We start from the raw sequence: 24,092 nt of genomic DNA, 5'->3' as shown, positions 1-24,092 counted from the left end.
TCCACTCATCCCAATGAGAACTGCATAATGTATAAAATTAGTGAATCATGATACTATATATGTGAAATTAATATATTCTGGATGTTAATTATAATTCAATAAAAATAATAAAATACCCTCCTGAGCACCTACTTGCCCCAGGCAGCCCTTGTCACCTCCAAATTTACTGCTTCATGATGTGGCAACCACTCTATCCGATCCTAGGGTCTATGGAGGAATTCGGGGCTGTGCCCTGTCCTCATGGAGCTCATATTTCTACTGAGGGAGACGGCTGATGTCCATCTGATTATCATAGAGTGTGACATATTCACTGTGGGCAGAGCTTTCTGAGAGTGACAGTACTGGGGGTGCTTCATTCTGTCTGGGGGAGGTGGGGAGGGCTTCCTCAGATATGACTTTTGTGCTAGTTAAATGATAAGTAAAACAGAGGAAGAAGAGAAGGCTGTAAGCCCAATGTAGCTTGTAGACTCGGGGACCACCTGGCAGTTCCGGGTGACTGGATCATTGGTTATAGGGGAAGGGGGCCCCTGCGTAGAAGGAGGTGAATAGAAAGGAGTGCAATGGGAGGGCCTATGGTGGTCACTGCCTCTCCAGTCCACCAAGAGCTCAGTTAGTTGACTAATCCATAAAATCAATTGCACACCCGTACTCCTATCCATAGAGAGAAGGAAGGTATTTGACCTTTAAAGAGAGCAACCACCTCATCCTGCTCATTTACCTGGGGGTTCCAGCTCTTTCTCCCAGTGTTCTAAGAATGCCCCGAGCCAGTGATTGCAGTCTCCCATGGAGATCCTCCTGAAATAGTCAGCCAGGCCCTTGTCCTCCCACTTCTCCTTGATGCCTCTGGCTCCAGGGTTCACGACTGTCCAGGTCACCCTCATCGCGTCAAAGAGGAGGGCCACCTGTCCATTGATGTTGAAGCGCCAGGATGCAGTGGGGCACCGTTCTGCTTCATGATGAAAACACAGCTGGTTGTCCAGGGTGGGAGGACCTGCAATCCACACACAAAGTCATCCGCTTGGACTCTTAACTCCATGATCTCCCACGAGGTCCAGTGTGTCTCTGAGGTGGAGCCAATGTTGAGTTCTTGTGCAGGAGCCCCTTCCCTGCACATGCTCCTTGCCTCTCTTGCTGCCTGTCTCCCTCTCCCCAGCCCCTTCCCCTACTCACCCCTGGTCATGCTGTTCTCCAGTTTCATGTCAGGCAGGATCATCCTGAGCTCTTGCCCCACCTCTTCTAGCATCTCCGTCAGTTCTGTCCATGCTTTGCTGGCATTCACCTTCTGCCCCAGGAAACCCAAAGGTCTGAACTTTCTGCTGTCACTGTCACACCGAAGGAAGGGCTTTTTGTTCACTGAACCCTGCACTTCATTCCAGTGGCGTCCAGGTCTGGATAGAGATGTGACAGTGAGGTCAAGGCAGAGAGAGTGAGCATCTGAAAGATGAAAGATGGAAGATGAGAGTGAGCATCTGAAAGAAAAGGCAGCTGGGGCCCCAAGACTCCCTCTGAAAGGTTTACTGCAGAGGGAGGAGGGTCTCCATCCCAGTCACCTCCACTTCTACATCCTTAGTCCCCACCTTTTACTGTCTCAGCTTAAGGAAAATACTTTGATGTTACCTACCATAGACCCCTCAGGGACGCATACTATTGCCAGAAGGATACATCTGACAAATACTTTTAGTGACATCTGTCAAATTCTTAGGTAGAAAAACTACAAGACAGGGTCTGTCCTCCTGGGACTTAAAATCTAGCTGACCAGACTGGACTTTCAACAGAAAGGAAAAAAAAAAGACTCTGTAGGGCACATGCCAAACTCATGATGGCTCCTGGGGGTAATCAGGATAGGCTTCCTGGAGTAGAAGGTGGGAACTGGCAGGAGAGGGAGAGCTGCCCCATGGGAGCACCATACAAGGAGAGTGCCTTAGCCTGGGGTTCTGGTCCTTCAGAGCACATGGACAGGTTGGCACTGCCTGAAACGTGGGGAAGCCCTTTTCTCCTGTCTTCCCTCATCCCCGCTAGGTCCCCAGATCCCAGGACACTCACGGCCCACTCTCTTCTGGGCTTGTACCAGCAGCAGCAATAACGAAAGAAAACCTGCACTGCAAAATACTGGCAACATTACTGATGAGCAGGACCCTTGGACAGCACACTACAGGAAGTGGGTGTGTGGCACTTCCCAATGTTGTCATACAAGATGGCTGACAGTCCTGCAGGAATCTGACAGAAGCAAGGGGTGCTGAGGGAGAGTTTTGTATGTGTTCAAAATAAGATTACTCATTTAAGATAAGAGAGATAAGACATCGCAAAACAAAGTTCACTTGAAAAAAATTCCTCTCCATTCTCCTCAAAACCACTTCCAGTGTAAGTGGGAATGTTGGCAGTGAAGTGAGTTCCTTTCCCCTCCCCCACTCCTCCATGCTGCCACCAACTTCCGGTCTTCCTACACAGCCTCTTCTTCCCTCCCTGTTCTTCCCATTTTCTCCTCCATCTTCCCACATTTTCTCCACTCTCCCTTTCCCACCCCCTTCCTTGTCTACTGGATCTCTTCCCTCATATCTGATTGAGATTCACACTTCCCAAGTGCACACAGGTTAATCAAAGGACCTGGAGGCATATGGCACCTGGTCTATCATCAAAGACTGGTAGACAATCTTGAGTCCAACAATCCTGTTGGAGCCAAGACTTGTGGACCCAAGAAAAGCCAAGTAGTTTATCATTAGAGAAAGTCTTGGGGTTCTGGTGTTTGAGTTGTGCAAATTAGTCTAAGAACAAAGCTTTGGTGTCACTGTGACATTTCTCATGTCATTTTTCTCTTGAAAGTGCCTCTGAAGACTTAATGCTTTTCAGCACATCCCCCCCCCCCACTTTTATAGCTATCCCCCCTCCCCATTCCATACAACCATCTGAGCAAGCTCAGGCTGCTATAACAGAATAGCACATGTCAGGTAGCTTAGAAAGCAAGTGTCTATTTCTTACAGTTCCTGAGGCCGGGGAGTTCAAGATCAAGACATCAGCAGATCCTCTGTCCATTTGTAAGGGCCTATTCAGCCAGAGCAGCCCCACCCCAGTTGAACTGCCATTTTGTTGTAAAATTTAAATTGACTCTGCGCACCCCCCCACCCCCGCTGGGGAACTTACTCAAAAACAAGTCCCAGAAACCAGTCCCAGGTAACAAAGTCCAAGTAAAAAGGGTGGGTCAGGCCAGGTGGAGGTATTCAATCAGTGGGGGTGCATACTGTCTCCTAGCTACCAAGGTGATGGGCTAGTTTCCATGGCTACTGTGGGGTGAATTGTAATTCAATAAGCCACCTGTGCATGGCCAGGCCCTACCACATGGCCTTTGCTTTATAAAAGTTAGTCTAGAAAGCAGGGAAGGGTCGTCCTCTCTGTAAGGGGCGGCCCTGACCCATCTGTTTGATGGTCGGTTTGACTCTTGATGCTTGGAGCGAAATAAAGCTTTGCTTGACTTTCACTTTGTATCAGTCTCGCTCCTTTAATCACAGACCCATTGCTGGGGTACCCATTTTTGGAGGGACCCAACACAGTGAGGACCCCTTCTTAGCTTGCAGAGGGCAGTTTTCTCCTTGTGTTTTCAACCTGGTGGATTGCAGCTGGAGACATCAAGCACTTCCTTGTCTTTTTATAGCCAGCAGGGAGGGGCAGCCTCCTATCCTAATTACTTCTGAATGACTCACCTAATATTTTTATATTAAGGATTTCAACAAGAATTTTGGAGGATAACAATGCCAAATACTATCTGTCCTTCCCACAGTTAGGTTTTTCACTGTGTACCTGGCATTCTGCTGGTTATTTAAAATGCAAGTCACACCCATTTGGTGATATCTTGTGAGTCTGGCTCGAGGGCTTTCCTGATGCCCAGTAAGTGGGCTGTACCACTGACCTCCCTTTAACTAGATCAAATGTTTTAGAGTCAGCCATCAGTTTTCAACCACCTACCTGGAGGCCACCAATCAGGAAGTCAGGGGCAGCTCTCAGGACTTATCTGGAATGTCAGGGGACTGCCTGGTACACACATGGTCCCGCCCAAGTTCATCCCACTCCCCACATGGCAGACATCTACCACACCTTCCCCTTCCATCCCATGCTGGACCTGTCCAGAGACGCAGATGCAATTTTTCAAGACACTTCTGGGAAACACTACACACATGCACACACACACACACACACATGCACACACAACAAAACTCGACAAAGTTTTCTCACACAAGTTGGTCGTTCTCTCTCACACTCACCCACATGAACCTTGAAAGTCAAAAACCAGTTATTTTATTAGCAAAACAAGTTTATTCAGGAATAGCAGAGGGATTGCAATTTGAGACTAGCAAACTGTGTCAAACCATAGGCAAGTCTGTAGAGAGAAAAGAAAGGTCAGCTTTGATGAGGGCTTAGGAGGAACTTGGGGAGGGTTGTTTTGAAGAAAGGTTTATTGGAGAAGAACAAGAGTTTGGGGTTGTGGAGATTTCTTTTTGGTGGCAAGTGGTGGTTAGTGGGTTGTTGCTAGGGTAGGGAGAGATTTTCCTTCTTCTTCTTTTTTTTTTTAAGCTTTATTTATTTATTTGACAGAGAACAGAAGCAGTGGGAGCAGCAGGCAGAGGGAGAGGGTGAAGCAGGCAGCCCAACTCATAAGAGTCATAAGAGACTCTTAATCTCACACAAAAAAACTGAGGGTTGCTGGGAAGTGGTGTGGTAGAGATAGGGTGGTTGGGTTATGGACATTGGGGAGGGGATGTGCTGTGGTGTGTGCTGTGAAATGTGTAAGCTTGATGATTCAGACCTGTACCCCTGGGGCAAATAATACATTCTATGTTAATAAAAATAACTAGAAAATAATTAGAAAAAGAAAGAATGATCTTTCTGCACTCTCTAGGTATGCAGCCTGCAAGGAATGACTTGTGTATGAGAGTGCCCCTACAGGGCTTCTGAATCCATTTTTTAAAAATTATTTTTATAGTTTTTACAGGTCTGTGAATCATCAGGCTTATGCACTTCCCAGCACTCACCATAGCACATACCCTCCCCAATGTCCATAATCCAACCACCCTCTCCACCCTCCTCCCCCCAACAAACCTCAGTCTGTTTTGTAAGATTAAGAGTCTCTTCTGGTTTGTCTCCCTCTGGATCCCTTCTTGTTTCATTTGTTCCTTCCCTACCCCCCAAATCCCCCAACTCTGCCTCTCAAATTCCTTGACTCCATTTTAAGTGAGGTTGTTTTTTGTTCTTGTTTTTGTTTCTTTTCACACCTAAGATACTCCCCTGGTGTTCCCTCACTCTCCTTGCTCTCACTCTTCCTCGGTCACAAGTAAATTAGTGTCACTGCCACAATACACTGCCCCTCTCCCATCGGGCACATCCCTCCCCAGACACACACCCTGTGAGTCAGAGGGACACCACCGCCCCTCCCCCCATGCTTCTCTAGCAGCCTTCTTTATACGCTGGTTGTCATCCCTAATGACCCTGCCCATCAGAGGTGGTCTTCCCCTGAGTCATCCTGGCCTTGATCATCAACAACGTAGGATGGCTTCATACACCCTGATCAGTCCTGCCCAAGATACTGGGCCCGTAAGCAGCCTCAGATCACACTCAGGTCTGCAGGGAGGTTCTTCACGGTCTTCAGGGAGACCAGGAGCTCTGCCCCAGGGCTGAGTTGGAAATCATTAGGTGTTTATTTAGAACCTACCTGGAACAATGACTGCTACTTTTGAATTTCACACTCTATTTCTGAAGCTGCTGCCCAGACCATTCTCTTATGGTCAGGACAGCCTTGACATTCACCAGAGGTTGGGAAGGGCCACACCCTCCCCAACTGCCTCCTCTCAGGGACTGAACTCCTAGAACTCCGGGTCACATCTCTCCGGCCCTAGAGTTAGCTGTCTCTTCCCAGTGACAAGATCTGTAGGGTGCTACAGCTACCCCACCCAAGTCAGAGCATGGCCCACATGCTGGGATTCTCACCACAACTTGTGACAGGGTCCTGACGGATGCAGATGAGAGTCCAACTCAGGCCAGAATATTCTTTGGTCCCTCCTACACAAAAATGCAGAGTGCCTGTACAACACCCTGCCTAGCTTCTAAATCAGAAAGGGCACCAAGCCTTGGCGTAGACTAATGCCCACGGGCAGTATGGACTCTTTATAACTTTGAGCTTGTTCTACTCAAGTGACGGCCATATGAAGTAGGAGGGCTTAGTCAACTTTACTCAGCCCTGTGGGGAGAGGGCTCAGCCGAGTGTGACAAGAGTGAGTGTAGCAGATAGGCAGAGATAAAGATGGACACTGAACCATGATGTAAAGGGGGTGTCTTCAATATAAAAGAGGGACTATAAAAGGAGAAGCCATATGGTAACCCAGGGTCTCAGGGGAGGAGGGAGCTGAGGAAGGACATACTTAGAAGCCCCTCTACTGCTCACTCCCTCTCCTTTCCTTTTTCAACTCTTCCTTTACTTGTCAATCCACTGTTTTCTCCACATGGGCCAAGAATTCCCCAGGTTGTTGTTTATAGTCATCCCAGCTAAACTACCTCTATAAAAGTTAGTCTGTGAGGCTGGGAGGGGTCGCCTCTTTGCAAGAGACAGCCCTGACTGGTCAGTTTGATTCTCGATGCTTGGCACGAAATAAAGCTTTGCTTGACCTTCCCTTTGTATCAGTCTCATTCCTTTGATTAGGGACCCTCACACTCACAATACTTCTGACACCAATTATGTTGATTTCCCACAGTAAGCAACTCTCAGCTCTCTGGAGCTACCAACTGAGTGTCCTAGAATTTAATTCAATTCTGATGCTAACTACCCAGAGTCATTTCAGATCCTAGAGGTTAAGACTCACTCCCCAAATCTACCCGTCCCCACCTGCTTCAAATACACTTGCAGGAAGTGTGTTCGCATATTACCCAGTTAGGACGGACTTGGGCACAAATCAAGAGTTCCCATGATTGCCGCCTTGATAATTTGCTACAGAGTTTTATAGAATTTAGGCAAATACTTTGCGATTACCGATTTGTTGTAAAGGATATTTTAAATAAAATATAATATAAACTGACCAGGCAGATGAAGAGGTGCATAGATCTGCAAGGGTCCTGAGTGCAAAAACTGTCCCTGTGGAGTTTGGGGTATACAACCCTCTTGGCACATGGATATGTTTGCCAATCTGGAAGCTTTCCAAACCCCTTTCTTGAGGGTTTTAAATTTTTTACTACAGTGAACATGCTGTACACTATATCCACATGACTTTTTTAAAAAGATTTTATTTATTTATTTATTTGACAGAGAGAAAGAGATTTATTTATTTATTTATTTATTTATTTATTTATTTGACAGACAGAGAGAGAGGGGGAGGCAGGCTCCAGCTCACTCCAGGACCCTGAGATCATGACCTGAGCCAAAGGCAGAAGCTTAACCCACTGAGCCACACAGGCGCCCCCACATGACTTTTTAAGTTCATAACTGGAAACGTATACCTGTTGGCCATAAGAAGGGAAGATACTGATGGTGGAAGTGAAGATGGAAAAGATAGGGTGGTCAGGACAATGGGTGAAAGAGGAGCAGACCAACAGCACCAGAAAGGACTGATATATTCTAGGAAATACGGCAGGAGGGGGCGGGTCCCGGGGCGGAGTCAAGCCCCAAGTGAAAATTTTCCGTAGAAACAGTAGATCGCGGTGCAGTAGAGCTGCGAGGAGCTTCCTGGGGCGAATGGGGTGGACTGGGGTCTCAGGGTGCAAGGATGTGATTAACCCTATTCAATTTTTCATTGAAACGCCAGCCTGGTCAAAGAATTTCTGTGTCTACTGAATATTGCATAGGTCTCTGTTGTAACCACCCATCGTCCTGTTGTAGCCGACAAGCAGCCACAGACAATCCATGGATGAAGATGCCGCTGGACCGGCTCCTTGGGCCCCAGGACCCTTAGAATCCACATCACAGAGCGAAAAGGGGCTCCGTGCCCTTTGTGACATCCTGATCTGAATATCAGGAAGTGAGCCCTAGTGTTCCAGGGAGGCAATGACACAGGAGGGCAAGTCACACCCTGTAAAAGACGGTGTGGGCCTGTGTGCTCCTGGGACTGGGAGCGATGAAGTCTCTGGCCAGAGGACATCAGAGCTGTGCACCCTGGGCTGGGAGGTGCTGGTGAAGGAGCGCCTGGTGTCCCACGGGGAGCGGGGAGGGGTAATCCGCTGCCCAAGTGTGCGGACAAGTCCATCCCCCTTGGACAGGTTGACAGTGGTGGGGTAGGTGACTCATATCAGGAAAACCCTGGGAAAGGCTCTGAGGCATGGGGTCCTGTGGAGGTCCCTTCCCTGGGAAAGCCTGGAGTCCTGCCTAGAGTAAGGGGAGGGGACTCTGGTTCCGCTGGGCTCAGAGGGGAGGCTCCAGGGGCTGGGGAGGACCACAGATCTCCAGCCCGGCCGCTCTCCCTTCCCTGTGCTCCCACCGCCATTGCCTGGTCTAACTTTTGAGGTTTCTCACTAACCCTCAGCTTCCCACAGTGTGTGTGTGTGTGTGTGTGTGTGTGTGTGTGTGTGTGTCTGAGGAGAGAGAGAAATTGATCCATCCATGGGAAATTCTTCTTGGCAGAATAATGGCTATAGGAATGTTCTAGAATTCATCCTTTCCCTTCCCACCTCCTGGATTTTTTCATCTCTGTACACACCTTGTGCTCAGGTAGTTCTTGGATTTCTTGCTGGCCCCAAACAGGGGAGCATCAGTGTGTTTCCAGAGATGGCCTTACGTTCCTTTTTCAGAGAATTACTGGCTTTTTCATGTCACCTGGTGTATTGCCAGAAATCCTTCACTGCCACTGGACTGTCAGCTCCTGAGCGGTGGTCGCTGTCACCATCCTTTTCCTGCATCAACTCCTGTCTGTCACAGCTGGAACGACTGCTTACATTACAAACGCTGCTTCCCCTTTTGGCTGGAGGAGCCCCTAGGGGACAGAGCGCATCCCCTCCTCCCTTCCTGACAACAGGACTGGTCACAGCAGCTGCCACAAGGACAGTGACAGACACAGTCTGCCTGGTAGGATGCACCTGCAGGAGCTGAGGAAGCCTCCCCCAGTTTGGGGTCCCGACTGGGGCTCTGATCCTTGCATTTTCATTTCAGTGCCACCAGCCACGCGACAAGGTACAGCCTAGGCAAGACCACGGCCATCGGACCCTGCACCTGGATCTTCCCCCTGCTCCTCAGCTGTGTGGTTCATAATGGGCATCCTTGTTGGAGACCATTAGATTGACAGGTAGTGAGAGCAGTTTGAGAGGGAAGGGAGGGGCAGATGGTCTGGTGTGAGCACAGGGAACGGTGAATTCCCAGCCTCACCCCTATCCACTGCATGAAACTTCTCAGAGGACAGTGGGACTAGATGAGTGAGATCTCATACCAGGTGTTGGCAACAGCTTGGACTAGCTCAGCGTTGAGCTCTGATAGGCCACTGGGAAAGGGGAGGGGCCCACACCACTTCTTAAGGCCTGTTGGTGCTAAAGGGATTGAGGGAAGTCATTCCTGGCTCTGACCTTGTTCTCCATTGGAGAGAGTCAATTCGGGCCCAGGGTGGATGGTGTGGCAACAGCAGGGAAACACAGCATGGGCTGTGCTCCCCTTTGAGAGAGAGCAGCATGGCAGCTCCATGGGACATCTCAAGGAGAAGGGGACTCCCTCCTGGCAGTTACAAGGACAGGGGTCAGGGTCTCATCCCAGGTAGAGGGAGTGGGAAAGCCTCTGCAGACCAACTCAAAGGGCTGGACAGTAGTGCTGCGTACCCCCAGAACGTGGCTTGGGTCTTCACATGTGAGGCAGCAAGTGGGCAGTAGAGACCATGCATGATGGAATTAGATAGGGGCCAGTTCTCCGTGCAACAGTGGGAACCCTGGCTGAGGCTGGTGCCATCCCTGGCAGCCAGCTTCCTGCAGACCTCAGATCCTGAGCTCCTGAGCAGCCCCTGCTTTCAGCAGAGCTGACCTGGGGGATGGGCTAACTGAGCTCCCCTGTGAGCTCCCAGCTGAGCCAGAGCAGAAATGGATGGGATGGGGGAAGAGTTCTATGAGCTGCTTGCAGGAGGCTAGGACAGAAGGGAAAAGAAAGACTTTTGCCCATAGAGTTCCCCAAGGTTAGAGGTGTCAAGTGCAGGCCCCTGTCTTCTGTCAGATCCCCCAGCAGGTCCTTTTGGATCTGCCATGAGAGGGAGCATGGGAACCCGAGTCACATGAGCACATTGGTTTTACTCACTTTGGTCCTGAGCCCAGACCTCTGGTAACAGGACCTGGGGCTGACTCAGTGATTTGGTTCAAGAGGGAGGAGGTTTGTAAAGGTGGCTGGGCCCAGGGCTGGGGTCATGGCTGGGGGAAATGCATGCCCCTGGGCGAGGTCTGTGCTCTGGGGTGGGGAGTGCTGATGAAGGGCAGCCCCAGGACAAGGACACAGGATTTCTTTAGCCATGGAGACAAACACCTGTTCTTTTCTTAGGCTACCAAGAAGCCCCTTATCATGGGGACCAGCACAGCCACTCTGCCTCTGGGCCAACTGCATTTGGATGAGCTGCTGTTCATCATTAGACCAGCAGCACTTCCAAGTTTACAAATCCAGAGACCTCAGTCCGACCACCTGGTGCAGGAGAGGAAACTTCCCATGTCCCTTCTTGCATTTCATGCCTCTCCTGTTCAGCACTTTCCACTGGCATATTCTATGCTGTTTTCTCCCGGTGCTAAGTGATGGAATTCTTGCACTGAAGTGTTAAATACTTGAACGGGGAATCTCTACAAAGAGAACATTCCGTCTTGTACTTTGGTTGTGCAATACTGGATTCTTCTCTGTAAGAGGACCATGTCTTTGCAGACAGTATCCACAAAAAGATTTTTTGAAGCTCTAGATCCTCAAGGATTTTTCTCCTATGTCCTGAGAAACAGGTTCATTGACATATTGTGATTTTTTTTTCAGTAAATTATGTCCAGGAATGCATATTTTAAAAAATATTATCTTTGGGCGCCTGGGTGGCTCAGTGGTTTAAGCCGCTGCCTTCGGCTCAGGTCATGATCTCAGGGTCCTGGGATCGAGTCCCGCATCGGGCTCTCTGCTTGGCAGGGAGCCTGCTTCCCTCTCACTCTCTCTGCCTGCCTTTCTGCCTACTTGTATCTCTCTCTGTCAAATAAATAAATAAAATCTTTAAAAAAAATATTATCTTCATTATACAATATACTTAATTTGGAATTTTATTATTTTTAAAAAATTTTTCAAAGATATTATTTATTTGAGAGAGAGAGAGAGAGAGAGAAAGCTGGGAGAGGGATAGAGGGAGAGGGAAAAGCAGACTCCCCGCTGAGCAGGAAGTTGTTGTGGAACTCCATCCAAGGACGCTGGGATCATGACGTCAGCTGAAGGCAGACACTTAACTGGCTGAGCCGCACAAGTGCCCCCGGAATTTCTTTTATATCCCAAGAGAACTCATGTAATTGTGTTCTTCCTCCACTGTATGGGGTAAATAAAAGTGGTGATTCTACTAGATCTGTTGTGGAGACAGAGAATTGAAGGATCGCTCAGAAATTCGCCTCCCAGCAGCCATCTGTCAGTCTCAGACATGATCCTGACAGACCACATACAAACAAATGTTCTGGAAATGAAGCAGTTGAGAATCTTTCTGAGTTTCCTGGATCCCCCACCACTGTCTCTCCTGTCATCCCTCCCCACTGACTCACCTCCTTCAGAGCACTGTGGGTCTTCACAGCAGAAACAGATCTGCTTCTAACAGCTGATTTATTCCCTCATGAGCAAAGGATTGTTATCCACAATATACAAAGAGCTCCTGCAAATAAATATCTGAAAGTCTACCTCTCCCAAGATCTGTGCAAATTCTTAGAGCAAGTCACAGACAGTAAATCAGCCTCAGAAATCACTGAACACATCCCAAGTTATCAAGATAACACGAAGAACAATGGGCTTGCTTTATACATACATCAAACTGACAAGATTTTAAAAAAATATTTCATTTATTTATTTGACACAGATCACAAGTAAACAGAGAGGCAGGCAGAGAGAGAAGAGGAGACAGGCTCCCTGCAGAGCAGAGGGCCTGATGCAGGGTTCGAGCTCAGGACCCTGGGATTATTACCTGAACCGAAGGCAAAAGCTTTAACCCACTGAGCCACCCAGGCGCCCCAAACCGACAAGATTTTAAAGAGAGCTATAGCAAGTGGTGGACAGGAAATGGAATGACAAGAGTTCTCTTCTACGTTGATAGGAGTTTAAATGGAATCCCTCATTTGACATATAGTTCACCCTATCCAGACAGTGGTTGGTGTGTTTATCCTACTGCATGGCAATCCCAGTGTTAATTCGAGGCCAGAAATACGTGGGGATCAAAAAGCAATAGAGATGTATGATTGTTTACTGTGGTGCTATGTGTCATAGCAAAAAATTAGCCATAGAATATCCAAATGAGGTATAATATATACAATGTGTTAGGAGATTTTTTTTAAAAGATTTTATTTATTCATTTGACAGACAGAGATCACAAGTAGGCAGAGAGGCAGGCGGGGGGGGGGGGGGCAGGCTCTGTGCTGAGCAGAGAGCCCGATGTGGGGCTTGATCCCAAGACCCTGAGATCATGACCTGAGTCAAAGGCAGAGGCTTTAACCCACTGAACCATGCAGGCGCCCCATGGAGATTTCTGTTTCTCTCTAGTTAAGACTAAATAATCTGAACTCTTGTCAAAAAATGACACAAAGGTGAGCCAAAACACAAGACGAACAAGGCTTTCAAATATATATTGAGAACTTCTGGACAACATACTCTCCCAGTGGCCTCCTACATCTGAATCTCTTCATGTACATTTACAGATTAAACCAATCCACCAACAAGGCAAATAAAACACTCTATCCCTCATCTTCAGCACATCCAGGAAATGGAAAATGTCCAAGACTGTCGATCTCTTTGGCCGTATTGGACGTTGCTGGAACGATATGAAGCAGAGTCTAAGGATGAGGAGGCATTCAGGTACCATGAGACCTACTAGGAGATGATCCTGTGGTGACCCAGGTGAATGTCCTGGTGTGGGGGAAATACATCCTAAAATGTCGACATCAGGGGACATCACCAAAACTGGGAGGACATCAGTGTGACAGCTGAGATACCAGCCAATAGGATCCAGCAGTACATTAGAAGGATTTTTCACCATGACCAGGTGGTTGGTATTCCTGGGCTACAGGGGTGGTTCAACATCCACACACCAAGCAATGTGATACACTCCCTTCATAAAATAAAGGACAAGATCCATCCAATCCTCTCAATAGATGCAGAAAAAGCATTTCACAAGGTACAGCATCCTTTCTTGATGAAATCTCATCACAGAGTACGGATAGAGGAGACATACCTCAATACCATAAAAGCCATATATGGAAAGCCCACAGTGAATATCATTTTCAATGTGCAAAAACTGAGAGCTTTTCCCCTAAGCTCAGGAACAAGGCAGGGATATCCACTCTGACCACTGTTGTTCAACATAGTACTAGAAGTCGGAGCCTCAGCAACTGACAATGAAAAGAAATGTGAAATATGAAGACATCTGAATCGACAAAGAAAAAGTCAAACTCTTACTCTTCACAGTTGACATGATACTCTATGGGAAACCCAAAAGATTCCACCCCAAAATTGATAGCCCTCATACAGGAATTCAGCAAACTGGCAGGATATAAAATGAAGGCATAGAAATCAGTTGTATTTCTATACACTTACAATGAGACAAAAGAAGCAGAAATAAAAGAAGCTGATCCTGTTTATAGTTACACATAAAACTCTAAGAAATGTAGGAATAAACCTAACAAAGGAGCAAACTACAGAACTATAGAAAACTACGGAACACTCATGAGAGAAATTGAGGAAGACACAAAGAGTTGGAAAGACATTCCATGCTCACGGATTGCAAGAACAAATATTGTTAAGTGTCTGTGCTATCCAGAGCAATCTGCACATTCAGTGCAGTCCCCGTGACAATATTATCAACTTTTTTTCACAGAGCTGGAACAAGTAATCCTAAAATATGTATGGAACCAGGAAAGTCTCCAAATAGCCAAAGCAATGTTGGCAAAGAAAATCAAAGCTGGTGGCATCACATTCTGGACTTTAGGCTCTATTACAAAGCTATAATCTTCAACACAGTATGGTACTGCACAAAAACAGACACAAGGATCAATGGAACAGAATAGAGAGCCCAGAAATGGGCCTTCGACTCTATGGTCAACTAATCCTTGACAAAGCAGGAAAGAATATCCTATGGGGGTGGGGGGGAGGCAGTCTCTCCAACAAATGGTGTTGGGAATATTGGCCAGCCATATGCAGAGGAATGAAACCGGACCATTTTCCTTTCCTTTTTTTTTTTTTTTTAAGATTTTATTTATTTATTTGACAGAGAGAGATCACAAGTAGGCAGAGAGGCAGGCAGAGAGAAAGGGAGAAGCAGGCTTCCCATTAAGCAGAGAGCCCAATGCAGGGCTCAATTTCAGGACCCTGAGATCATGACGTGAGCGGAAGGCAGAGGCTTAACCAGTGAGCCAGCCAGGTGACCCAAAACTAGACCATTTTCTAACACCCAACACAAAAACAGTCTCAAAATCTATGGAAGACCTAAATGTGAGACAGGAATCCATCAAAATCCTAGAGGAGAACATAGACAGCAAGCTCTATGAGCTCACCCGCAACAACTTCTTATAAGACATGTCTCCAGAGGCAAGGGAACCAAAGGCGAATATGATCTACTGGGACTTCATCAAGATAAAAAGCTCTAGGTTTTGTTGTTATTGTTGTTTTAAAGATTGTATTTATTTATTTCAGAGAGAGAGCACAAGCAGGGAGGAGGGAAGAACATACTCCCTGTTAAGCGGGAGCAGGGAGCCCCATGCAGGCCTCGATCCCAGGACCCTTGGATTATTACCTGAACAGAAGGCAGACACTTAACCAACTAAGCCACCCAGGCACCCCATAAAAAGCTTTTGGATAGCAAAGGTCAGTCAACAAAACCAAAAGACCACTACAGAATGGGAGAAGATATTGTAAATGATAGATAAAGGGCCAGAATCCAAAATCTATAAAAACTTACCACCTGAACACCCAAAACCAAACAATCTAATCAACAAATGAGCAGAAGACATGAACAGACATGTCTCCAAAGAAGACATCCAAATGGCCAACAAACACATGAAAAAATGCTCAACATCACTCAACATCAAGGAAATACAAATCAAAACCACCATGAGATACCACCTCATACACCAGTCAGAATGGCTAAAATTAACAAGTCAGGAAAGGACAGATGTTGGTGACAATGTGGAGAAAGAGGAACCCTCTTACACTGTTGGTGGGAATGCAAGCTGGTGCAGCCTCTCGGGAAAACCGTATGGAGGTTCCTCAAAAAGTTGAAAATAGAGCTACCCTACGACCCAGGAATTGCACTACTGGGGATTTACCCCAAAGATAGAAATGTGGTGAACTGACGGGGCAAGTGCACCCCAGTGTTTATGGCAACAATATCCATAATAGCCAAATTATGGGAAGAGCGCAGATGTCCATTGACAGGTGAATGGATAACGAAGATGTGGTATAATATACTCAGCCATCAAAAAAAAAAAAAAAAGGAATCTTGACATTTACAACAACAACCACGGAACTAGAGGGTATTCTGCTAAGCAAAGTCAGTCAGTCAGAGAAGACAAGTATCATATGGTCTTACTCATATGTGGAATTTAAGAAAGAAAACAGAGGATCATTGATGAAGGGAGGGAGAAATAAAAGAAGACGAAACCAGAGAGGGAGATAAACTATAAGAGACTCTTAATCACAGAAAACAAACTGAAGGCTGCTGGAGGGGAGAGGGGAAGCAGGATGGACAAACTGGGTGGTGGACACTGTGGGGGAGGAGGGCACATGGTGTAGTCAGCTCTGTGTGTTATGTGAGACATGAACCGCTATCCTCTACCTTGGAAGCTAGGAATACATTATATGTCATTTGATTGAGTTTAAATTTTAAAAATTAGGAAAAAAAATAATATTAGTGTTTTCTCCTCAACAGGCAAAGTATGACTACAATTCACACAGTGTATGTATATTCTTTACATGTCTCTTAAACTATTTAAAATTATTCATTAAGCTTCTATACTAGAATTGTTAACCCTTAAAAACCTAAATTTCTGGTGGAAATTGAGAAGTAAACGGTAGTTCACGCTTACCCTAGCATTCCTAGCTGATTGGCAGATTTTTAATTCTTTTCACAATTTTTAAAAACACGTGACCTTCCACGGTACATTTTCCAGTTTGACACAGGACATGCTTACCAACAGACCCACATATCTTGAGTTCCTTTGCAAAAGGAAACCAAAAGTAGATAAATCTATGCTTCATGAATAAATAAATAAATAAATAAATGCAGGCTAGAACAGTTCATCCAGCTTCTGTTAGAGCCCTCACATATCTGGTCGCATCTGACTCCCTCAGCTGAGTTCGGTTCCTCCAGGTGCTGTTGCTTACAATGTGGCTGTTTAGTTCTCAAAGCCCAGAACCAACAGAAGTGCTTCCAGTGACTGAAGGGGATGGGATACTTTATTATCTGTCATACTTACAATAAGCCTAGCATTATGTGGCTGATTTTATGCAATTTATAGGACAGGAAGATGATGGTGAGTGAAACTGATGTACTCTCGCTCCAACACTCACTTTGTCTCAGAGCTACAGTGTGGTCACTGAAAAAAAAAATCACTCGCTTTTTTTTCCTCTTCTGCAAACCTGAAGGTAGCACTGCTTGGAAATAGGATTCTCTGTAGAATTTGCGGGTGGCTAAGAGGTTCCACAGCTGGAGGAATAGCATTCCTCTGCTTTTACTTCCAGAGCCGGAGAACGTGCGTTCAAAGTTGGCCACAGGCCCATATGCTTCTCCTACAGTTGCAGAGATACGGGACTTGAAGCTACGTGCCTCAAAAAGAAGGGAGGATTGCTTATAAATTACGTCACCAAACTTGATTCTTACAAAAGATGGGGGTAAAATTCACCTAGTGCTCAAAAAGAATCCAGTTAACTTGTTACACCCATAGGCGCATGTGTCTCTGTCTAGTCGTTTTCAAGGGTGGAAAATCTTCCTTGTCAGTCCGCGCCCCGCCCATTCCCACAGATCCGGACCCATCCGGTTGCAGTGGCCCCTGCAGGGTTCAGTCTGTCCCTGCCTCCACCTGGCAGCATTGCTCAGCGAGTCTTCTAGACCAGTGGCTCAGCCTTCAGCTTAGTCCTTGGCTGCTTCCTCTGCCTCTCCTGCCTGCGTCCGCGCGTGTTCTCTCGCCTCTGCCGCAAGTGTAAGAAGGGGAAGTTGGGCGACGCTGAACAGCTTTTCCCGGACAGAGGTCCAGTCCCTCTCGGAGGGGAGACAGGCGCCCTCCCGCGCAGCCCGGCCGGGCCGCAGCAAGCACGTTCTGCTTCCCGGCCGGCCCGGGGGTTCCTTCGGAAGCCACCCCGCGCCTCACCTGGAACTCCCCCAGCTCGGGATCGCGATGGAGCCCACGGCTGCCACCATGCTCAGGGGGCGCTCGCAGCTCTCCTGCAGCTGCTGCGGGGGATCACGGCGCTGGCTGCCTGGTTGGTCGTGGGCGCGATGCGCGGCGGAGCAGAGACGAGTGAGTCTCGGGAACTTGGGAACCTTGTCGCCGGCTTTGGCCGCCATCCCTCTCCCCCTGCCAAGTGGCCGCAGCCCGCGGGCTCCTTTCCAGCTCCTCGGAGTCCACCGCCAGGACTTTGTCGCCCTGTGGAAAAGAGGGGACTGCCAGGCTCTGGGCGCTGGAGCAGGGGGGGAGGGAGAGAGGCCGCTGCCGGGAGTCCGCTGTCGCCCCCAGCCCCCGCCAGCCCCCTCAGGGAGAGGGATCCCAGCCCTGGAGCCCTGGCCTGCATACAGGACAGGGCTATGGCACAGGGTCTGGACCCCGCACACTCCCCGACTCTGGCACTGAAGCAACTTCTCCATGAGTCACCACCCCCGCCCCTCCAGCGCTCCCCTGGATATCTTTTGTGGACCTTTTTGGGTTTTTCTGTTTGGGGAGTTTTTTGTTTGTTTTGCTTCTATTTTATATCATTCTGACTGACGCGTTTCTCTGAGCCTTGTGATCCCTTCCTCTAGTCTCTGCTCAGGAACCTCTTGATAATCTAGTCAGTGCAACACCGGAAAGGCCTTTCTTCACTTTACTTGGACTCCTCCTTGGAGCACATTATGGCCACCTCCTGGGCCCTACGGAATCCTGTGACCCATGGTCTTGAACTCTCCCTCACCTGACTTTGGATTCTGTCCTCACTGCCCCTACCCTGCCCCTCATCTTCCGACAGGACACTGGCCTGCGTCCTGACGGTACTGCATGTCACAGGACTGTGACATGGCTGGCCTGTGCCTGCACTGGGTAGAGTGACTGATGCAGCATTTGGCCTGGTAGACACAGGTTCCCATCTGGGGTATGTGGCTTCCTGCCAGGCAGAGGTATCCTGATCCTATCCCAAAAGGGGGAGGGCGCTAGCCTCTACACTAGGGTGAGCCGCTGTGCAGGTACAGTCCTTGCTCTGTCTTGCACACATTCTATTGCTGTCACCGGGATGGCAGGGGGGTGCCTACTGCTCTTTTTCTTCCAGCACCAACCTCCACCTGTGTTTATCCTTCCCAGATACTCTCTTGCTTTCCTACAATTTCTCCATCACATCTCAGGCCAGGCCCGGACAACCATGGTGTGAGATTCAAGGCCAGGTCAATGGAAACGAGTTTCTTTATTATGCCTGTGGGAGCAAGTGGGTCATACCCGTTGGTCCTTGGGGGATGAAGCTGAAAGACACAGCCTTTTGGGACACACAGATGGAAACTCTGGAAGACCTGGGGGAAGAGCTCAGAAAGAAACTGCTGGACATCAACGCAGAGATTTTCACTAAGAGAGGTGAGTCTGAAGGCCCACGGCAGAAGGAGAACACTTTGGTAGGGCTGGGGAGCTATGGTGTTCATGTAAAACTTCAAAGTGGGTCCCAGCAGTCAGAGCAGACAAGGAGGCTGGAGCAGGAACAGGAGGCTGAAGGGGAGCTGGGCAGCGGGTGGGGCAAAGGATTGGTCAAGACCAGAGGCTGACTTGTTTCCCCTGGTGGGGGCAGATTCTCTCATCATGCAGGGCAGACTCATGTGTGAGCGTGGGGCTGACGGACACACCAGAGGATCCTGGCAGTTTGTCTTCAATGATCAGTTAACCTACATCTTTGACCCGGAGAACAGAAAGTGGATAGAGGTTCCTCCTGGAGGCCAACAGGTTAAGGACATGTTGGACGGCGACAGAGAGTTGACCGAGCTCCTCATGAAGATCGCAAACGGAGACTGTAAGGGATGGCTCCAGAAAGTGCAGGAGCACAGCAATGAGATGCAGGAGACCACAGGTAACTAGAAGACTGGGTGGAGTGCTGGTTCTCTTGAAGAGATTGGCCGACCCCATAGTGTGTGTGTGTGTGTGTGTAATGATGCATACATGATGAGTTGTTCTTAGGAGTACAAGGGCCCACTAGTATGTTCTAGTATCCTTCCTTTCCCTTCTCACCTACTGGCATCTCTCCCTACTGCACATACCTTTTGTTCTCTCTCTGTGGATTTCTTCCTGGCCCCAACCTGAAGGCATCCTTCTGTTTCCAGGGGTTTACTTATTACTATTCCCTTTTCTGAGTCTTATTGTTGTTTTTTGTCTCCCCTGGTCTCTCTCTCGAAATCCTTCAGTGCAGGTGAAATGTCAGCTCCTGACAAGATGTCTCTGTCACCATCCATATGTGTCCCCTCCTCTTCTGTCACAGCAGGAGTGACTGTCTATATGGAAAGCCTTGCTTCCCCCATTAGCTATATGATCTGCATGAACCGCCCCTCCTTCCATCCCTACGACCAGTCACAGCGGCTGCCAAAAAAAAAAATGGCAGAAGGAGGACATCTGGGCTGTAGGATTGCGTGGGGCAGCAGCAGTTAAAGACTCATGCCACCAGTTTGGGGCTCCGGATCAGGGCTCTCACTACTGTGTTTCCATTTCAGGAGCACCGGCCACAACCCCGCATGTAGCTCTGGTCAAAGGCGCAACCATCAGGCCGATCACTTCCGTCCTCCTTGTGGTCCTCACGCACTCAATCCTCCTTGTTGTCCAAGGCATGCTCCTTTGAGTAACAGGTACTCTGGGTAGAACTGAGTCAGAAGTGAGAGGCAGATGGCCCAAAATGAGCACAGAGAAAGGTGAATGGCCAGCCCTTGTCCTATTGCCTGAAACTTCTCACCTGAACATGAGACCAGATGCATTGGACTATATTAGCTTCTCCCAAGAAAGAGACTCATCAGGAGCTGTTGATGTAGAGGTTGAGGTAGATAATTATTATAAGGGATTGGCTCACGACTAGGGGGTCTGTGAGCTGGAGAAACAAGGAAGGTGGTGGTGGGGTTTCCAGCACAAACCCGAAGGCCTGAGAATCAGGGCATCTGTGGTGTAAGTCTAGGTCCTGGTCCAAAGAACCAAACACCAGGAGTGCTAATGACCAACGCTGAGGGCAGGAGAAGGATGGCCCAGCCAAAGCAAAGTCACCTTTCCTCCACCACTTGTTCCATTAAGGCTCTCGTGGATTCGATGAGGACAGTCTCCTTTACTCAGTCTACTGATTCAAATGCTCATGTCTTCCAGAAACACTCTCTAGACAGACCCAGAAAGAATGTTTTCCCAGCTATTGGGGGGCGTCCCTTGGCCCGTCAACTTGACCTATAAAAGGAGCCAGGACCAAGTTCTCACATGCTCGATAGCTGTTACCTGGGCAAACTTAGCCTTGAGCTCTGATAGGGCCTCGCTAAGGCTGCTGGGAAAGAACAGGGCTCCCCCGCCCCTGTCCCCAAACTTTGCATCTTGCTAAAGGGATTGAGTCAAATCAGGCCTGGCTCAAACCAACTTTTCACCTGGGAGGGGCCCGGGGGAGGGTGGTGTGCAGACAGTCGGAGCACCAGGCATGGGCAACACTCTGGCTTGGGGGAGAGCAGCAGGTGACTGCACGTGGTGTGTCCTAGGGATGGGGGACCTCTCCATGCTGCTTCCAGGAGAGGGGTCCATGTCTGAACCAAAGAAGAGGGATGGGAAGGCCATTGCCCACCCAACCAAAGGCTGACTTGAAGGGCTCTGCTCCCACACAACTCAGCTTGGGTGGTGGCAGCTAAGCCAGAGAGTCCATGGGGGAGACTCTCCAGGACGAGATCAGAAGGCCAGAGCTCCAGAGTGCCCTGGGATACCTGACTCAGCCCTGGTGCTCTCAGAACCTGGCAGCGAGCCTCCTGCAGAGCCCAGAGCCTCAGTCAGCTGAACTGCCCCTGCCTTGAGCAGAGGTGCCTCAGCGTGCCTCAGGAGAGGGCACTGAGCTGCTGTTAGAGTGGGATGCTGTCACCTGACAGGACCAGGAAAGGGTGTGGCAGGGCAAGGACAGTCACACTCAGACCTTGTGTTCAGCTACCAAGGTGAGGAGAGGCTGAAGACAAGGGAATGTGGTACTTTGCCTGTAACCTTCCCCAAGGCTACAGGAAAGGATCCAGGTCCCTTTCTGGGTAGGGCTCCCAGCCACTCTCTTAGGTCTTCTCACCTGGCCAGAGGAGTGGGCCAGGATCTATGTCATGGGAACAGATGAATCATTGGTGGCTTTAGTCTTGAGCCTAGGTGTTCAGTAGTAGGGCCTAAGAAAAGAACAGGTGTTTGTCTCCATGGCTGAAGAAATCCTGTGTCCTCGTCCTGGGGCTGCCCTTCATCAGCACTCCCCACCCCAGAGCCCAGCCCTCACCGAGGGGCATGCATTTCCCAAAGCCTTGTCCCCAGCCCTGGGCCCAGTCACCTTTACAAACCTCCTCCCTCTTGAACCAAATCACGGAGTCAGCCCCCGGCCCTATTACCAGTGGTCGGGGCTCAGGACCAATGTGAGTAAAACCAATGTGCTCACGTGACTCGGGTTCCCATGCTCCCTCTCATGGCAGGTCCTAAAGGTCCTGCTGGGGGATCTGACAGAAGACAGGGGCCAGCACTTGACACCTCTAACCTTGGGGAACCCTGTGGGCAAAAGTCTTTCTTTTCCTTTCCCTTCTAGCCTCCTGGAGAGTCGAACACAGAACTCTTAGTCTAGTGATCCCATCCCCATCCCACCCATTCCTGGTCTGGCTCAGCTGGGAGCTCACAGGCGAACTCAGCTAGCCCATCCCCCGGGTCAGCTCTGCTCAAAGCAGGGGCTGCTCAGGGGCTCAGGATCTGAGGTTTGCAGGAAGCTGCCAGGGACGGCACCAGCCTCAGCCAGGGTTCCCACTGTTGCACGGAGAACTGGCCTCCTTCTAGTCCCGTCATGCAGGCTCTCTACTGCCCACTTGCTGCCTCACATTCGAAGAGCCAAGCCATGTTCTGGGGGAACACGGCACCACTGTCCAGCCCTTTGAGTTGGTCGGCAGAGGCCTTCCCACTCCCTCTACCTGGGATGAGACCCTGACCCCTGTCCTTGTAACTGCCCAGATGGAGTCCCCTTCTCCTTGAGATGTCCCATGGACCTGCCATGCTGCTCTCTCTCAAAAGGGAGTATAGCCCATGCTGTGTGTCCCCACTGTCCCCACCCCACCCACCCTGGGCCCGAATTGACTCTCTCCAATGGAAAACCCGGTCAGAGCCAGGAGTGACTTCCCTCAATCCGTTTAGCACCAACAGGCCTTAAGGTGTGGTGTGGGCCCCTCCCCTTTCTCAGAGGCCTTAACAGTGAGTGAGGTCATATCAGAGCTCAGGGCAGAGCTTGTCCAAGCTGTTGAGAACACATCATATAAGATCTCACTCATCTGTTCCCGCTGCCCTGTGAGAAGGTTCAGGCAGTGAGCAGGGGTGAGGCTGGAATTCACCATTCCCTGTGCTCACACCAGGCCATCTGTCCCTCCCTTCCCTCTCAAACTGCTCTCACTACCTGTCCTCCTAAAGAAGTTCCACACAGAGTGTCGATTTTTGATGATTATGCAAATTATGATGATGGCGATGACCACAACGATGACGATAACAACGACGTCGGGGCTCACAATGACTTTCCAGATGTTCCTGGTCTGGGCCACATCTTGCTGCATTGTTGGTGGTGCTGAAATGAAACCCCAAGAATCAGGGCCCAAGTTGGGACCCCAAACTGGGGAAGCTTCCTCCGCTCCTTTTGGCCCAGGTCCATCCTACCAGGCCATCTTGTAGAAGCTGCTGTGACAAGTCCTGATGTTGGGAAGTGAGGAGGGGATGTGTCCTGTCCCCTAGGAGCTCCTCCAGTCAAAAGGGGAAGCAGCGTTTGCGATATAAGCAGTCGCTCCTGCTGTGACAGACAGGAGCTGATGCAGGATAAGGATGGTGACAGCGACCACCTCTCAGGAGCTGACAGTCCAGTGGCACTGAAGGAAGGATTCCCATCAATACACCAGTTGACATGGAAACAACAATTATTCTCAGAAACGGGGTCAGTAAGAACACCATCTCTGGAAACAGACTGATGTGCCCCTGATTGGGGCAGCAAGAAATCCTAGAAATACCTGAGCACAAGGTGTGTGCAGTGATGAAAAAAATCCAAGAGGCAGGAAGGGAAAGGAAGGATTCTAGAACATTCCCGAGGCCATTAAAATTCCAGGAAGAATTTGCCATGGATGGATGAATTTCTCTCTCTCCCTCAGACATGCGTACACACACACACACACACACACACACACCCCACTGTGGGGTAGGTGGAGTTCATTTCAAGAAAACCAGCACTCCTTCCAGTCTTCTGAGTTACCTGTGGTTGCCTGCATTTCATCCCAGTGCTCCCATACTTGCTGGAGCCAGCTCTTACAGTCTCCGTTTGACATCCCCACAAGGAGCCTGGTCAACAGGAGAGCCACCAAATGCAAGAAGGGACATGGGAGGTTCTTTGTCCTGCACCACGTGGTCAGACTGAGATTTCTGGATTTGTAAGTTTGAAAGTGCTGGTGGATTGAAAATAAACAGCATCTCATCCAAAGGCAGCTGGTCCAAAGCTGGTCCCACTGTCAGGGGATTCTTGGTGGACTTGGCAG

General features: G+C 49.1%; 2 protein-coding genes across 2 annotated transcripts; one reads left to right on the top strand and one right to left on the bottom strand.

The window, feature by feature from the left end:
- Positions 1–710: 710 nt before the first annotated feature.
- Positions 711–17,549, bottom strand: LOC123942085 (retinoic acid early transcript 1E-like). The gene is made up of 3 exons (XM_046006039.1): positions 17,500–17,549; positions 1,171–1,388; positions 711–991 (listed from the first exon to the last, which is right to left on the bottom strand). The coding sequence occupies exons 1-3, from the start codon at positions 17,547–17,549 to the stop codon at positions 711–713; spliced, it is 549 nt and encodes a 182-aa protein (XP_045861995.1).
- Positions 17,550–17,575: 26 nt separating this feature from the next.
- LOC123942505 (UL-16 binding protein 5-like) lies at positions 17,576–19,460 on the top strand. Its single transcript, XM_046006476.1, has 3 exons — positions 17,576–17,649; positions 18,679–18,942; positions 19,151–19,460. The coding sequence occupies exons 1-3, from the start codon at positions 17,628–17,630 to the stop codon at positions 19,432–19,434; spliced, it is 570 nt and encodes a 189-aa protein (XP_045862432.1). The 5' UTR covers positions 17,576–17,627; the 3' UTR covers positions 19,435–19,460.
- The last annotated feature ends 4,632 nt before the right edge of the window (positions 19,461–24,092 follow it).

Source organism: Meles meles, chromosome 5 (assembly GCF_922984935.1).
Source record: "Meles meles chromosome 5, mMelMel3.1 paternal haplotype, whole genome shotgun sequence".
NCBI lineage: Eukaryota > Metazoa > Chordata > Mammalia > Carnivora > Mustelidae > Meles > Meles meles.
Note: the sequence above shows the minus strand (reverse complement) of the source record. Positions and strands in the feature narration are given on the sequence as shown.

Bases quoted from the DNA above. Each gene is read 5' to 3' on its own strand.
- LOC123942085 (XM_046006039.1), bottom strand. From the start codon at position 17,549: ATGGTGGCAGCCGTGGGCTCCATCGCGATCCCGAGCTGGGGGAGTTCC. The intron at 1,389-17,499 runs GTGAGGCGCGGG...ATCTCTATCCAG, and splicing joins CCGAGCTGGGGGAGTTCCAG to ACCTGGACGCCACTGGAATG. The intron at 992-1,170 runs GTGAGTAGGGGA...TGTGGATTGCAG, and splicing joins GGAGAACAGCATGACCAGGG to GTCCTCCCACCCTGGACAAC.
- LOC123942505 (XM_046006476.1), top strand. From the start codon at position 17,628: ATGCGCGGCGGAGCAGAGACGA. The intron at 17,650-18,678 runs GTGAGTCTCGGG...TATCCTTCCCAG, and splicing joins GCGCGGCGGAGCAGAGACGA to ATACTCTCTTGCTTTCCTAC. The intron at 18,943-19,150 runs GTGAGTCTGAAG...TGGTGGGGGCAG, and splicing joins AGAGATTTTCACTAAGAGAG to ATTCTCTCATCATGCAGGGC.